Source organism: Macrotis lagotis, chromosome 8 (assembly GCF_037893015.1).
Source record: "Macrotis lagotis isolate mMagLag1 chromosome 8, bilby.v1.9.chrom.fasta, whole genome shotgun sequence".
In the NCBI taxonomy this organism is placed as follows: domain Eukaryota; kingdom Metazoa; phylum Chordata; class Mammalia; order Peramelemorphia; family Peramelidae; genus Macrotis; species Macrotis lagotis.
In genome coordinates, this window is record NC_133665.1 from 52,054,681 (window position 1) to 52,070,362 (window position 15,682).

The following is a 15,682-nucleotide window of genomic DNA, read 5'->3' on the forward strand; positions in this document are numbered from 1 at the left end:
AAATACACCCAAACCCCAAAATATTTATAGCAGTACTTTTTATTATAGCAAAGGATTGGTAACAGAGTAGATGCCCATTGCTTGGGGAGTGGCTAAACAAACTGTGGTACATGAATGTAATGAAATATTACTGTGATGCAAGAAATGATGTATGATGAATACAGAGAAACAGAAAGAAATACATGAACAGGATGGCAAGATAAAGAAAATAGAACCAAGGCAAACTATAACAATAAAAATGGAAAGAAACACAAGAAAAACCAAAAGTGAAGGTGGAAAATAATAAAGAACAAGAAAAACTTGAAAGAAGAGATATGAGAAAACACTCCTACCCCACCCTTTTGTAGTGGTGGGAGATCCACAAGTGTACTTTATACATATTTTTAGATTTTTTTAATGTATTTTTGATGTATTGCTTTTATGCTGATTTTCCACTCCTTTTTCTTTTCTTTCTTGTCTTGAAAAATACTGTCTGATATATGGAACGCCTCTCTGGGTGAGAGAGGGGGAAAGATTCTGAAGGAAACAATAGCTATATAAGAAAACCAAAAAATATTAATGAAAACTTTTTTTTAAAAGCCTCTGGATTGCTTTAGAAGTCTCCCTTTTGATAATGCTGGACCTAGTCAAAAAATCAATAGTTTCACTTGTAAAATGCTGCCATCTTATGTTAAATACTGCTACTGAAAAAAATGTTCCAACGCTGGGCTTCTCCCCCAAGTTCTCTGAAAAGATATCCTTCACTGGCCTCCACCACAGTAGCTATGAAACTGTTCTGGTAAACTTGTCCTCTAAATACTATAGAATGCTAAGGGAGGAAGGAAGGCAATGTCAGAGTCGAGACCCACTTAGACATTCAAATCCTGCCTCTGACATAACACCTTTATGATCTAGGGCAAAAAGCCTCTATGTGCTTTAGCTTCCTCATCTGTAAAGTATGGGGGTTGGACTGGTAGCCCCTAAGATCTTCTGTTCCTCCCTCCCCCATTTTAAGTGGAAGAAAACTGAGGCTTGAAAAAAGAAAGTAAACTACCCAAGGTCATACAATTACCAGCAGAGTCCAGCCAAAACTTAAGTCTTCTGTCTGGATGTCCAGAGCTCTTACCAAAACTAGTTGAGTGACCAAGAGTGACTCACTGCATTTTTCTTGTCTCCTCAGAAGTAAAATAGGAATAATTTGTACATTACCTCTATCACTAGGCATTATGAGGAAAGCACATCATTTAATTTAGAGCATTATAAAATGTGAACTGTTATTTCTATTTCATTGGTATTCTCTTCATTTTCTGTTCTCTAGAATTTTCTCAGTTCAAGTAGTTCATTCATTTGCTCATTCATTCATTCTTATTTCAATACTCTAAGGGTTGGTAATTTCAGTTGGGTAAGATCAATATTCATTCATTCAATAGTATTTAGCAGACTCATATGTGATGCTGTAAGCTAGGGTGCTGAAATCTTCTAGGATGCCTGATTTCTTTTTTTTTTTAATCATTTAAATTTATTTTTATTAAAGATATTGAGTTTTACATTTCCCCCCAATCTTGCTTCCCTCCCCCTTCCCCCCAACAGAGTGCACTCTGTCAGTCTTTACTTTGTTTTCCATGTTGTACCTTGATCCGAACTGGGTGTGATGAGAGAGAAATCATATCCTTAAAGAGAAGAGAAGTCTAAGAGGTAATTAAAGGGAATAGTCCTTGCACTTTGTTCAAACTCCACAGCTCCTTATCTGGATACAGATGGTACTCTCCTTTGCAGACAGCCCCAAATTGTTCCCGATTGTTGCCCTGATGGAATGAGCAAGTCCTTCAAGGTTGAACATCACTCCCATATTGCTGTTAGGGTGTACGGTGTTTTTCTGGTTCTGCTCATCTCACTCAGCATCAGTTCATGCAAATCCCTCCAGGTTTCCCTGAAATCCCGTCCCTCCTGGTTTCTAATAGAACAATAGTGTTCCATGACATACATATACCAGTTTGCTAAGCCATTCCCCAATTGAAGGACATTTACTGGATTTCCAATTCTTTGCCACCACAAACAGGGCTGCTATATTTTTTGTACAAGTAATGTTTTTACCCTTTTTCCTCATTTCTTCAGGGTATAGACCCAGTAGTGGTATTGCTGGGTCAAAGGGTATGCACATTTTTGTTGCCCTTTGGGCATAGTTCCAAATAGCTCTCCAGAAGGGTTCAATGAGTTCACAGCTCCACCAACAGTGTAATAGTGTCCCAGATTTCCCACAACCCTTCCAACAATGATCATTATCCTTCCTGGTCATACTGGCCAATCTGAGAGGTGTGAGGTGGTACCTCAGTGAAGCTTTAATTTGCATTTCTCTAATAATTAATGATTTAGAGCATTTTTTCATATGGCTATAGATTACTTTGATCTCCTCATCTGTAAATTGCCTTTGCATATCCTTTGACCATTTGTCAATTGGGGAGTGGCTTTTTGTTTTAAAAATATGACTCAGTTCTCTGTATATTTTAGAAATGAGTCCTTTGTCAGAATCATTAGTTGTAAAGATTGTTTCCGATGCCTGATTTCTTTCAAGAGGCATAATGGGAATATTTCCACCTGAGCCAAAAACAATTCTCATGCACACACGCACACACACATATACACACACAACCCATCAAGAAGCATGAAAGTGACTGGGAAGAGTGGGGAGAGGTCATCAAGGTCCAGATCCTGAGCCAACAGAGGGAGAGACTCCTGCCTGGGAGAGAATTCTTCTACAGATAGGAGCTGCCTTCTCTGGGTCATGGTGGTTGGAATTGTCCTTGATAGGAATATATTTCTGTGAATTTTCTTCCTAAAAGGGAACACTGGAGTCACAATCCAGGCTTTTTCCAAGGAACTGGTTTTTTTTTTTTCATCAGGATTGTTACCTGACAAATCAAGGTTCTTCAGTTCTGGCCCCTGCCCCTGCCCCTGCTCCCCCAATAAAAAATATGTCCAGGGATTAGACACTTTTGAATGTTAAGAAGCTTTCAACTGACAGGGTATTACTTCTCTTACTAGTGCCACCTTCCTCACAAACCTCCCCAAGGGCCAGGTCAGCAAAGAATCACATAGGCTGGACATTAGTCTCAACCAATGTGTGTGTGGGGAAAACATACCATAATTCCCCCAAATAAAAAGGGAGCTCCCCCCATGTCAGCACATGTGAGAAAACTATTGATTGCCTGCTCTGACTATGACCTTGCTCACATCTCTGGATGAGAGAGGTGAGAACAATGAAGAGATCTAGGTTTCAATTCAAAGAATAATTGGCTTTCTTGGCAAAAATAGGGGAGTGATTTGCCATTTCCTTCTCCAACCCATTTTACAGATTGATGAAACAAAAGTGAACAGGATTAGAGACCTGCCTAAGGTCACACACCTATTGTCTAAAGCCAGATTTGAACTAACAAAGACTAACCTTTCTGAACCCCACTTCATTGTGTCACTTAGCTGCTAAGAAACAAAATAAATGACAGGGTATGTGAAAGGTTCTATTGACACCAGAGTTCTTGAAGATAGTGGTGGTAGGGGGAGGAAGATTCTGGTCACTTGCTCTGGGTAATCAGTCTCCTAAATCAATCAGTAAGCTCTTATTAAGTTTCTACTATGTAGCAGGAACCACTGCTGGGATAGGTGAAGAAGCAAAAGAGTCCTTATTCTCAAGAAGCTGACAATCTAATGGAGGAGACAATAATTATAAATACTGAGAAATAGGAAATAATTAACAGAGGGGAAAGTGGAATTTCCCTGTAGAAGATGGAATTTCAGTTGGGATTTGAAGCCAGGAGGCAGAGATTAGGAACAAGAGTACCCCAGTGTGGGACACAGTCAAGGAAAAAAACCACTAGGAGCTGAAAGGAGTATCTTGTTCTTGGAGGGCAAGGTCACTGGACTGAATACCAGTACCTGGTCTCGTATTGCAGTTCCTGCCTTTGCTACTGGCTGTGGGACAGTGCTTATTCTAGGTCCTATAGGACAAAATTCAAAGGAAATAGCTGAGGTTTTAGGAGCTGAGAGGGTGGGGAAGAGTCCAGAGCCTCCATACTGAGCACTGATGTGTAACCCTTAATTTTTTCAGCAAAAGAATTCTGATTGCAATGTAGTTTTTTTGGGAAGAGGTCAGCATTTATAATCAGAATCAAGAGATGGGACTAGTCAGAGTTTCCACACATGGATCGGAATATGAAGTTGGGTATAAGGGTCATCAGGTTAGACTGGAAACAGATCAGTCAATACATGGGACTAAACCTAGTTGGTTAAAAGGGACTAGAATCTGAGAAGGCATCAAAACACTTTCCTCATGGATAACCTTAGGAATGCTTCTTAATCATGTCTATACTGAGCTCAGTCCATGTGATCTCAAGAGACTCTTCTCTGTAGGCTTTGCCGCCACAGATCCTTCTAAACTTTCTCCATTCTCAAGACCAATTCTCACCAACCCTCAGACCACTATTCTTTACATAAAGGAAGTCACTTTTATGCTCAAGGCCTAGTTATCCTTTTTTGGATACACAATCCCTTCTTATCCCAGCCTCACAAACCCCTCTATGTCCTCAGGATGCTGGTTGAAGGGCCTGGCAATCTGCACAGGCAGCTCATAGGGAGGGAGAAGAAAAAAGTTTAATTCTAAGGACGGAAGTAGGATTAAGACTACTCTGTCCCAGGGCTCTAGGAAAAGGGAGCTGATGGGACAGGCATCCTTACTGATTAGGGTTAATGGTACTAGTAGGGGGTTATATTGTGAGGTAGCTGAATTCACTGAATGAGAGTTAACTGGAGTAAAGTTACTGAAGTAGATGAGTGTAGACTTATAGAATATATATGAGGAAAGAGTGGAAAATTGAAACTAAATGAGATGAGGGAGTTGAGTGGAGAATGAGAAGACTGCAATTAAATAGTTAAGGGGAGGTGGGAGCTGCAACTGATTGGGGTGAGGGAACTGAAGATTTAGGTCCTAAGGCTGAGGGGTATGTTTATGGGTTGAACCTAGAGGTCCAGCTTTTTTCTGATCCTATGGGGGGAGACAGTCACACAGGAATCAAAAAGTGGAGAGAGTATTCTTTGATCCCAACACAGAAAGAGCAGATGAGGTTGAGGTACAACCTATGACAGATTTAGGTAGAAGAGCTAGTTGTCCTCCTCCCTCCATTCAAGCATTCAAGTTAGCCCTTTAGTGTTCCTCTTCCAACCCCCAAACCAAAAATCTCTAGTCTCATCTTCTGAGCCCTCAGCCTTGGGCTGACCAATAGGAAAGGAGTTGGGTGGGGCTAGACCTGAAGCTGGAGGATAAAAGGAGGACCCTAGAAGCAGTGGACATAGCACTTGGCTTCCGCCTCTATCTCCTTCAGTCTCAACTCAGGACAAGTCACCACACCCTTGCAACCAGCCATGGTGAACTGGACAGCTGAAGAGAAACAGGCCATTTCAACCATCTGGGCCAAAGTCGACATAGAGGAAATTGGTGCCAGTACTCTTACCAGGTGGGAGAAGAGACTGGGCTATCTCAGGGCTTTGGTTGGGGGCATGAAAGTTAAACTGGGCTTAGCTGGGGGCCCTGGGTCATGAGGACTTTCTCTGCTGACCAAGAAGGAAAAGGGCAGAGGACAGAGATGGGTGGTAGGAAAACCAATTAGAGATGACCTGGGAAAACCTTTGACTTGCCATTCTCTCTCTTTTGGGTTTCAGGCTATTAGTCGTCTTCCCCTGGACCCAGAGGTACTTTAGCAGCTTTGGGAACCTGTCCAGTGCCACAGCCATTGAGGGGAACCCCCGGGTCAGGGCCCATGGCAAGAAGGTGCTGACCTCATTTGGTGAGGCTGTGAAGAACATGGACAATGTGAAAACCATCTTTGACAAGTTGAGTCACTTACACTCAGAGAAGCTGCACGTGGACCCCCAGAACTTCAGGGTGAGTACCCTCTTCCACTTCTCTTGGGATTTAGAGGGGCAAAACTTACAGATTCTAAAAACTAAGCTCCTTGGTGGGCATCTAGTCAGCTTCCAATTTGAACACTTCCAAAAACAAGGAGCTCACTCTTCCATAGGCTCGTTTCCTTTTCCTCCATGAAAGCTTCATGTATATAGATTTTAACTATCCTCTTCCCTCCTCCAATCCCAACTTTCCCTGGGCTAACAAGCTCTCCCTTCTTCAAGGATCTTGAAAAAAAAGAGACCTTCTACTCCCTGGGAATGTTTTAAACTCTGAAGAGTTATCAGTCAGAAGGGGCCTTGGAAATCATCTAATCTAATCCCTCTTACTTTATAGATGGAGAAATTTAGGCCCCAAAAGGGCATTTGATTTGCTCCATCACACTAAAATGAGCCATTCACTTAGCACAAGTTAGATCTTGACTTGTATTCAGGCCCATCTTTTTCCAGAGCTTACCATTATTCCAACCTCAGGTTTCCCAGGGACACATTGCAACCCTACTTTCCTCAGGCATGGAACCCTTCTCCCACTTGTATAAATAGTTCAGATCTGATCCTCTGCCCTCTCTTCCTTTTAGCTTCTTGGAGACAACTTGATCATCGTCCTGGCCGCTTCCTTGGGCAAGGACTTCACTCCTGAGGTTCAACGTGCCTGGCAGAAGCTAGTGGGAGTGGTGGCCTCAGCCTTGAGCAAACAGTACCACTGAACACCCCAGGAACACCTCAAGAGGACCCACTGTTAGGAGAGCTCCTTGAGTGTGTGTGTGGGGGGTTGATAGGGGGGGTAGAGGAATATGCTACTTCCACATATTGTGATTATGGTTAATAAATAATAAAGTTGAACTATTTGACAATCTTTCCCCTAGTTGTCTCTTTTTGGGAAGGTATCAACAACTAAGATAAAAGTATACAGCTGTTTCTTCAAGGGGATGAATACAGTATTTTCCTCCCCACAAACCTCCCTATCCCTAATTCTGATCATGGAGTTCATATCAGGAATTAAGATAACTTTTGGGAAATTGGATCAGTGGGAATTTCTACCTTAATCCTGGGTTCCCTTCCATGGTAATGAATATTCCTACCTTCCTCTTCTCAAAATATTTTTATCCAAGGCTGACCTCAAATCTGACCTTCCAGGTAATTTACTCTAAACTACGTTCAGTGAACTCCTTTAACACCTGGCATGGGTTTCCTTCATTTGGTTCCCAGGTAAAACTGACTGGCATTGTGGTTTTATATCCCCAACTAGATTGAGTTTCAGTGAGAGATGTATGGCTTCCCCACTGTTGGGGACAAAACACAAGACTATTTGAATAAGTATTGTATTCCCAGTTTTTGGACATTGCTTCCTACTGGTTCTGTAGTGTAAAGCATCTTTTATTAGAATAGTGTATCACAGACTTCCAGCCAAGATGGCAGAGAAGACAGGCACAGTTCTAAAGTCTCCTGATCTCTTCCCCATCTATCACATGAAACAAACCTCTTAAAAGAAATCCGAACCAGGAAACCCAGAAAGAAAAGCCAGGAGAGGAAAATCTACCTCAGGATTTGTCTCCCGCAGCAGCCTTGGCTGAGTACCTGCGGGTGAGTCTGAGCTCCGAGGGAAGATCAGCCTGGGATCAGCCAGATCGGCAGCTGAGTCGGAGCCGGGAGTCTGAGGGCCCAAGAGCCGGACCTGCTGGATCAGTGGTGGGGCTGGACGAAGGGGGCTTGGGTCCGCGAGGAAGCAGGGGCGTTGATGCTGGTGCTGTCCCCCTGGAGCTGGGGGAGGGGGCTGCGGGGAGAGGTCTGGTTCAGGAGAGCTGTGGACACCATCTGAGAAACTCTGAGCCCACGCCTCCATTGCACTGAGGCCTCTTCCCAAACAAATGCAAATTACTTCTGCCTCGGTCCCAGGTGTGTGAGCAAAAGAACCAGCCCAGCTGAGGAATGACCTCAGGCCAGGGTAAAGCCCACCACTGATTGAAAGCAAAAGAATTCAATAGCTCCAATTCCCTCCCTCAAGCAAAGGGAGGCCTCCCAACCAAGGTCACAGACACTCCAGAGAGGGCAACCAGCACCTCCTACTGGCCAGCCAGAGAAACTGCACTCAGTAAAGCCTTTAGAGATGCCAAGCCCTGGTGAACCAGCCCCCCCCCCCAACTCAAGGTCTTAGCATAATGAAGAAGGGTCAGCGGAAAGGTGGATCCATAGAAAAATTCCTGGAAGGGAAAGACCCTAACCCAGAGAGACCTGGAACATCTGAGGAGAATACAATCTGGTCTCTAGCACTTAAAGACTTCCTTGAAGAAATAAGGGAGTTTACAAATCAACTGGAAAATTTGGGGGAGACAATTAATACCTTGCAACAAGAAAACAAAACCTTAGAAAGTAGAATTGGACAATTACAAAATGAGAATAATTCTCTCAGATCCTCAAATGAGCAAATGCAAAAAGAATTAATTCTCTCAAAACCTCAATTGGTCAAATGGAAAGCTCTTTCAAAAGTAGAACTGACCAATTGAAAAAGGTTAATGAGGAAAACACCTCCCCCCAAAAAATAATGGAGTCTACAGAAACTAATGACTCCACGAGACAGCAAGAGTCAGTTAAACAAAATAAAAAAACTAGAAAAAAATAGAAGTAAATGTGAAATACCTCATCAACAAAACCACTGACCTCGAGAATAGATCGAGGAGGGGCAACCTGAAAATTATAGGACTTCCTGAAAACATTGAAGAGAAAAAAAGCCTGGACTTAATATTACAGGATCTAGTGATGGAAAATTGCCCTGACATCATCAAATCGGAGGGCAAAGTAGTTATTGAAAGAGTACATCGATCCCCACCAGAAAAAGATCCTAAAATGAAAACACCAAGGAATGTTGTGGCCAAACTCCAGAACTATCAGATAAAAGAGAAAATCCTGCAAGCAGCCAGAAAGAAACAATTTAAACATCAAGGAGCCACAGTAAGGATCACACAGGACCTGGCTGCATCAACTTTAAGGGATCAAAGGGCCTGGAATGAGATATTTCGAAGAGCATGGGAGCTTGGAATGCAGCCAAGAATCTACTTTCCTACAAAGCTGAGCCTTCTCTTCCAGGGAAGAAGATGGACATTTAACGAAATGGAAGAATTCCAAAAATTTCTTTTGAAAAGACCAGAGCTAAACAGAAAATTTGGATATCAAACAGGAGGTTCAAGAGACACATGAAAAGGTAAAAAAAAAGGGGGGGGGGGCGGTAAAAGGAAAAAAATGCAATCCAGTAAAAGTTGAAACTGGCTATATCCCAGCATGGGGGGGGGGGGGGGGGGAGAGAGAGAGAAAGAGACTCTCATAAATCCTGAGAAATATAACTCTAACAGAGAGAATATACCTAGCCAGAAATGATGGACATCCATGCCCTATCCATGAGACTGATATCAAATGGGATGTAACTGGCTTTTTTAACTCCACTGGGGAGAAAGACTAATAACTCTCAGGAATTTTGACTCTATTCAACAGAATATACTGAACTAGAAGGGACAAACACTCAGAATTTTCTATGACTCAGATAGAATGATCTAAAAAAAAATACACTACTTCCCTAAAAAGGGGGACAGGAAAGAGATGGGAGGAGGGAGGGGATTGAATTGGACAAATCTCATTACACTGAGAGGTGCAAAAAAACCTATGGTAATAGAGGGGAAGAAGGAAGTAGAGGAGAAACACCTGAATCTTCTTCTCATCAGACTTGGCTTAAAGTCAACCTACACATACTCAGTTAACTTATAAAACATCTAACCTTTCAAGAATTAAAAGGGGAAAAGGAGAGGGGGGATGGAGAAAGGGAAGGGGAGTGGAGGAAATAAGGGGAAATAACAAAAGGAAGGGAAGGGAAAAAGGGAAAGGGGAAAGAAAGGGGAGGGTGTGATACAGGAGGGCAAACACACTGAAGGGGGTGGTATTCAAAAACAAAATACTGGGGAATATAGATAAAAGGGGGGGAAAGGGGGAAAAATACAGAGGGAAGATAGCACAGAAGGCAATAAAGAATTAGTAATCATAACCTTGAATGTGAATGGGATGAACTCTCCCTTAAAACATAAGCAAATAGCAGAGTGGGTTAAAAACCAGAATCCTACAATATGCTGCTTACAAGAAACTCATTTGAAGCAGAGAGATACATATAGAGTAAAGGTAAAAGGTTGGAGCAAAATATATATTGCTTCAGCTGAACTAAAAAAAGAAGGGGTAGCAATCCTTATCTCAGACAAAGCAGCAGCAAAAATAGATAGCATTAAAAGAGATAAGGAAGGAAACTTTATCCTCCTAAAAGGTACCATAGACAATAAAGTCATTTCAATATTGAATATATATGCACCCAGTGGGACAGCACCCAAATTCTTAGAGGAGAAGATGAAAGAATTACAGGAAGACATAGACAGCAAAACTCCAATAGTAGGAGACCTCAACCTCCTGCTATCAGATCTAGATAAATCCAATCATAAAACAAACAAGAAAGAAATTAGAGAGGTAAATAGATTGTTAGAAAAATTAGATATGGTAGACTTATGGAGGAAACTGAATGGGAATAGAAAGGAATATACCTTTTTCTCTGCAGTACATGGAACTTATACAAAAATTGACCATGTACTAGGACATAAAAACCTAATGATCAACTGCAGAAAGGCAGAAATAGTGAATACATCTTTCTCAGATCATAATGCAATAAAAGTCATATGCAATACTGGGCCAAGGAGATATAGACCCAGAGCAAATTGGAAACTGAATAACCTCATCTTAAAAAATGAGTGGACCAAAAAATCAAATTATAGAAAGAATTAACCATTTTATCCTAGATAATGATAATAATGAAACAACATACCAAAACCTATGGGATTCGTTCAAAGCAACTCTCAGGGGATATATTATAGCTCTAAATGCTTATATGAATAAATTAGAGAAAGAACAAATCAAAAATCCCCAAATACCAAATTAGGAATTTTAAAAATTAAAGGAGAAATTAATAAAATTGAAAGCAAAAAAACTATTGAATAAATAAAACCAAAAGTTGGTATTATGAAAAAACCAATAAAATTGATAAACCTCTCATCAATTTGATTAAAAAAAAAAGAAGAAAACCAAATTGCTAGTATTATAAATGAAAAAGGTGAACTCACCACCAATGAGGAAATTAAAGTAATAATTTGAAATTATTTTGCCCAACTTTATGCCAATAAATTTGATAATGTAAGTGAAATGGATGAATATTTACAAAAATGTAAGTTGCCCAGGTTAAATGAAGAGATTAAATACCTGAACAACCCTATCTCAGAAAAAGAAATTCAACAAGCCATTAGTGAACTCCCTAAAAAAAAATCTCCAGGGCCTGATGGATTCACAAGTGAATTCTACCAAACATTTAAGGAACAATTGGTTCCAATCCTATATAAACTCTTTGGAAAAATAGGGAAAGATGGAACTCTGCCTAACTCTTTCTATGAAACCAATATGGTACTGTTACCTAAACCAGGAAGAGTTAAAACAGAGAAAGAAAATTATAGACCTATTTCCCTGATGAATATAGATGCAAAAATCCTAAATAAAATCTTAGCAAAATGACTACAACAAGTCATCACTATGATAAATACAATATGATCAAGTAGGATTTATTCCAGGAATGCAGGGTTGGTTCAATATTAGGAAAACTGTTAGTATACTCAATTATATCAATAGCAAACCTATCAGAAACCATATGATCATATCAATAGATGCTGAAAAAGCTTTTGACAAAATACAGCATCCATTCCTATTAAAAACACTAGAGAGTGTAGGAATAAATGGATTGTTCCTTAAAATAATTAGCAGTATCTATCTGAAACCATCAACAAGCATTATACTCAGTGGGGAGAGGCTAGAGGCATTCCCAATAAGATCAGGGGTTAAACAAGGGTGCCCATTATCACCACTACTATTCAATATTGTATTAGAAATGTTAGCATCAGCAATTAGAGAAGAAAAAAGAAATTAAAGGAATTAGAATTGGGAAGGAAGAGACAAAACTCTCACTATTCGCAGATGACATGATGGTCTACCTAGAGAATCCCAAGAAATCATCTAAAAAACTACTGGAAACAATAAGCAATTTTAGCAAAGTTGCAGGTTATAAAATAAACCCCCATAAATCCTCAACTTTCCTATATATGTCTAGCAAGAAACAGCAGGAAGAACTAGAAAGAGAAATCCCATTCAAAGTAACCTCAGACAGTGTAAAATATTTGGGAGTCTATTTGCCAAGACAGACTCAGAATCTTTTTAAAAACAATTATAAAACACTTCTCACACAAATTAAATCAGATTTAAATAAGTGGGCAAATATCAACAGCTCATGGATAGGGAGAGCTAATATAACAAAAATGACAATTCTACCCAAACTAAACTATCTGTTTAGTGCCCTACCAATCAAAATTCCAAAAAATCACTTTAATGACTTAGAAAAAATTGTAAGTAAATTCATATGGAGAAATAAAAAGTCAAGAATTGCCAGGAGCTTAATGAAAAAAAATGCAAACGAAGGTGGCTTAGCACTACCCGATCTAAAATTATATCATAAAGCATCAGTCATCACAACTGTTTGGTATTGGCTAAGAAATAGAGTGGTGGACAAGTGGAATAGACTAGGTGTAAAAGCAGATGATTACAGTAATCTGCTGTTTGATAAACCCAAAGAGTCCGGTCATTGGGATAAAAACTCCCTCTTTGATAAAAACTGCTGGGATAATTGGAAGTTAGTATGGAAGAAACTTAGATTAGACCAACACCTCACACCCTTTACCAAGATAAGATCCAAATGGTTACAGGACATAGACATAAAAAAACAATACTATAAGGAAATTAGAAGATCAAGGACTAGTCTACCTGTCAGATCTATGGAAAGGGGAACAGTTTATGACTATGGAAGAGTTGGAGAACATCACTAAAAACCAATTAGATGATTTCGATTACATTAAATTAAAAAGCTTTTGCACAGATAAAACCAATGTAATCAAGATCAAAAGAAAAGTAGTAAACTGGGAAACGATCTTTACAACTAATGATTCTGACAAAGGACTCATTTCTAAAATATACAGAGAACTGAGTCATATTTTTAAAACAAAAAGCCATTCCCCAATTGACAAATGGCCAAAGGATATGCAAAGGCAATTCACAGATGAGGAGATCAAAGTAACCCATAGCCATATGAAAAAATGCTCTAAATCATTAATTATTAGAGAAATGCGAATTAAAGCTTCACTGTGGTACCATCTCACACCTCACAGATTGGCCAGTATGACCAGGAAGGATAATGACCATTGTTGGAAGGGATGTGGGAAATCTGGGACACTATTACACTGTTGGTGGAGCTGTGAACTCCAACCCTTCTGGAGAGCTATTTGGAACTATGCCCAAAGGGCAACAAAAATGTGCATACCCTTTGACCCAGCAATACCACTACTGGGTCTATACCCTGAAGAGATGAGGAAAAAGGGTAAAAACATTACTTGTACAAAAATATTTATAGCAGCCCTGTTTGTGGTGGCAAAGAATTGGAAATCCAGTAAATGTCCTTCAATTGGGGAATGGCTTAGCAAACTGTGGTATATGTATGTCATGGAACACTATTATTCTATTAGAAACCAGGAGGGATGGGATTTCAGGGAAACCTGGAGGGATTTGCATGAACTGATGCTGAGTGAGATGAGCAGAACCAGAAAAACACTGTACACCCTAACAGCAACATGGAGGCTATGATCAACCTTGATGGACTTGCTCATTTCATCAGCGCAACAATTGGGAACAATTTTTGGCTGTCTGCAAAGGAGAGTACCATCTGTATCCAGATAAGGAGCTGTGGAGTTTGAACAAAGTACAAGGACTATTCCCTTTAATTCGGAAAAAAAAAAACCCAGAAAAAACCCAGATGTCTTATTGTTTGATCTGGTTACCTCTGAGAATTGTTGTCTTTATGGATATGATTTCTCTCTCATCACACCCAATTTGGATCAAGATACAACATGGAAACAAAGTAAAGACTGACGGAGTGCTATCTGTGGGGTGGGGGTAGGGGGAGGGAAGCAAGATTGGGGGGAAATTGTAAAACTCAAATAATATCTTTAATAAAAATTTAAAAAAAAACTATAGTATATCAGAGCTAAGAGGAAACAAAATATAAAATACTAATCAATGGTGGGGTAAACCATTATAAAAAGAGCCCCCTTAATACTTTTTTTTCACATCTGCCTTAATCACTGAGGTAGCCTGAGGGTTTTGCCCTCCCAACAATTTTTTTCCTCTTATTATTTTTTAGTGGTCATTCTTGGTCTCTTTGCCTCTTCTATTACTCAAGTTGAATGGGCATTGTCTCAGTCAAACTGGGTGAGCTGAGGAAAAACTAGTTTTAAAGTCATGGTCTCCCACTGCATCCAGAGTCATCTCCAGTCATCCTGATCCATATCTGACCATTGGACCTAGATGGCTCCAGAGGAGAGAGTTTGGTGATTTTGCATAGCAACACTTAAATCCAACTCATTTGCATGTCATGGCATCACCTCCCTGATGTACCATCTTTGAGTACAAAGAACAAACAATTGGGAAAAAAAAGCTGACCTCTGAATCAGTCTTAGATTCAAATTTTGCCTTTGACATTCTACATAACCCTGGACGGAAGTCATTACAATGTTCCCAGCTACTCTATTAAGACTGTAGAGTAGAAATTTCCTCACCAGGAGCTCCCTATATCAACAAAACCCCACATCAGATCCTTATTCCTTACTCCTGAACTCCTGTTAGAATATAGAATAGTGGTGCTGATAGAGATGTTGTAACAAATAATATCAGAACATGGAATGAAGTATTAGAAGTAGATGGGAATTTAGAAATTATGAAGTTCGGCCACCTCATTTTACAAAGGAAACAAGAACAAGGAAGAAATGACTAGAGGTTATTTTTAAGTCCAGAGCCAAGGAAAATTTCATTCTTAGCTGGAAATCACCTTCCTTCCTCAGTGCACTTTTCTTAATCCCGTATGGGAACTAAAGGGCAAGGGCCAGTCTCAAGGCGAAGTGGAATCCTAGTGAGCTTTTGATAAGTTTGTGCTTTTGCAGTGTTTGTTGGAGGTAGGAGATGTCTCCTTTCTCTTTCAGGATGCCTTGAATGATCATGCTGTATAACAAGGGGAGAAAGTCCAGGTCAGTGACAGGAAGAAAGAACATGAAGGTCAAAGGGTTCAATTTTTAGTCTCTATCCTTCACTGTATTTGAGGTTCTTTTATAGACCAATGTGGGATGCTGTTGACACATGGTAGATGCCCAAGGTATGAGATAGGGGCAGCTCATCTATTAAGTTCCTATTGTTGTTAGATGGGTTCCCAGGTGACAAAACTAATGGGGTCAAATTATAAAACCATCTTGATGGTTTAAAATGGAACGGTGATTGTGGGTATATATTAACTCCTGTGTCATGTGCTGTTGCATCCTATGTCAATCTTCATTTAACACTCCAGACTGAGCCATATTTACTCCATTCCCATAAAGAATCAAAGACTGAGGAGTCCTCCTAATGTGGAGGCATCACTAATAATTTATAATTAACAGGTTCACCACAGATCATCTCAAAGGACTCTATTATAACAATAACAAAAGGAATCCATTTAGATATAACTGAGTCACATGATTCAAGCAATTTTATTATATATTTTATTGCAAATCAGGAATTTTAATGAGATCTCAAATTTTGTTCTCTGCTGCCC

At 40.0% G+C, this 15,682-nt stretch overlaps 1 protein-coding gene across 1 annotated transcript; it reads left to right on the top strand.

The window, feature by feature from the left end:
• Positions 1 to 5,311: 5,311 nt before the first annotated feature.
• LOC141495550 (hemoglobin subunit beta-like) lies at positions 5,312 to 6,787 on the top strand. Its single transcript, XM_074197009.1, has 3 exons — positions 5,312 to 5,483; positions 5,689 to 5,911; positions 6,510 to 6,787. The coding sequence occupies exons 1-3, from the start codon at positions 5,392 to 5,394 to the stop codon at positions 6,636 to 6,638; spliced, it is 444 nt and encodes a 147-aa protein (XP_074053110.1). The 5' UTR covers positions 5,312 to 5,391; the 3' UTR covers positions 6,639 to 6,787.
• The last annotated feature ends 8,895 nt before the right edge of the window (positions 6,788 to 15,682 follow it).

Bases quoted from the DNA above. Each gene is read 5' to 3' on its own strand.
- LOC141495550 (XM_074197009.1), top strand. From the start codon at position 5,392: ATGGTGAACTGGACAGCTGAAGAGAAACAGGCCATTTCAACCATCTGG. The intron at 5,484-5,688 runs GTGGGAGAAGAG...TTTGGGTTTCAG, and splicing joins GGTGCCAGTACTCTTACCAG to GCTATTAGTCGTCTTCCCCT. The intron at 5,912-6,509 runs GTGAGTACCCTC...TCTTCCTTTTAG, and splicing joins TGGACCCCCAGAACTTCAGG to CTTCTTGGAGACAACTTGAT.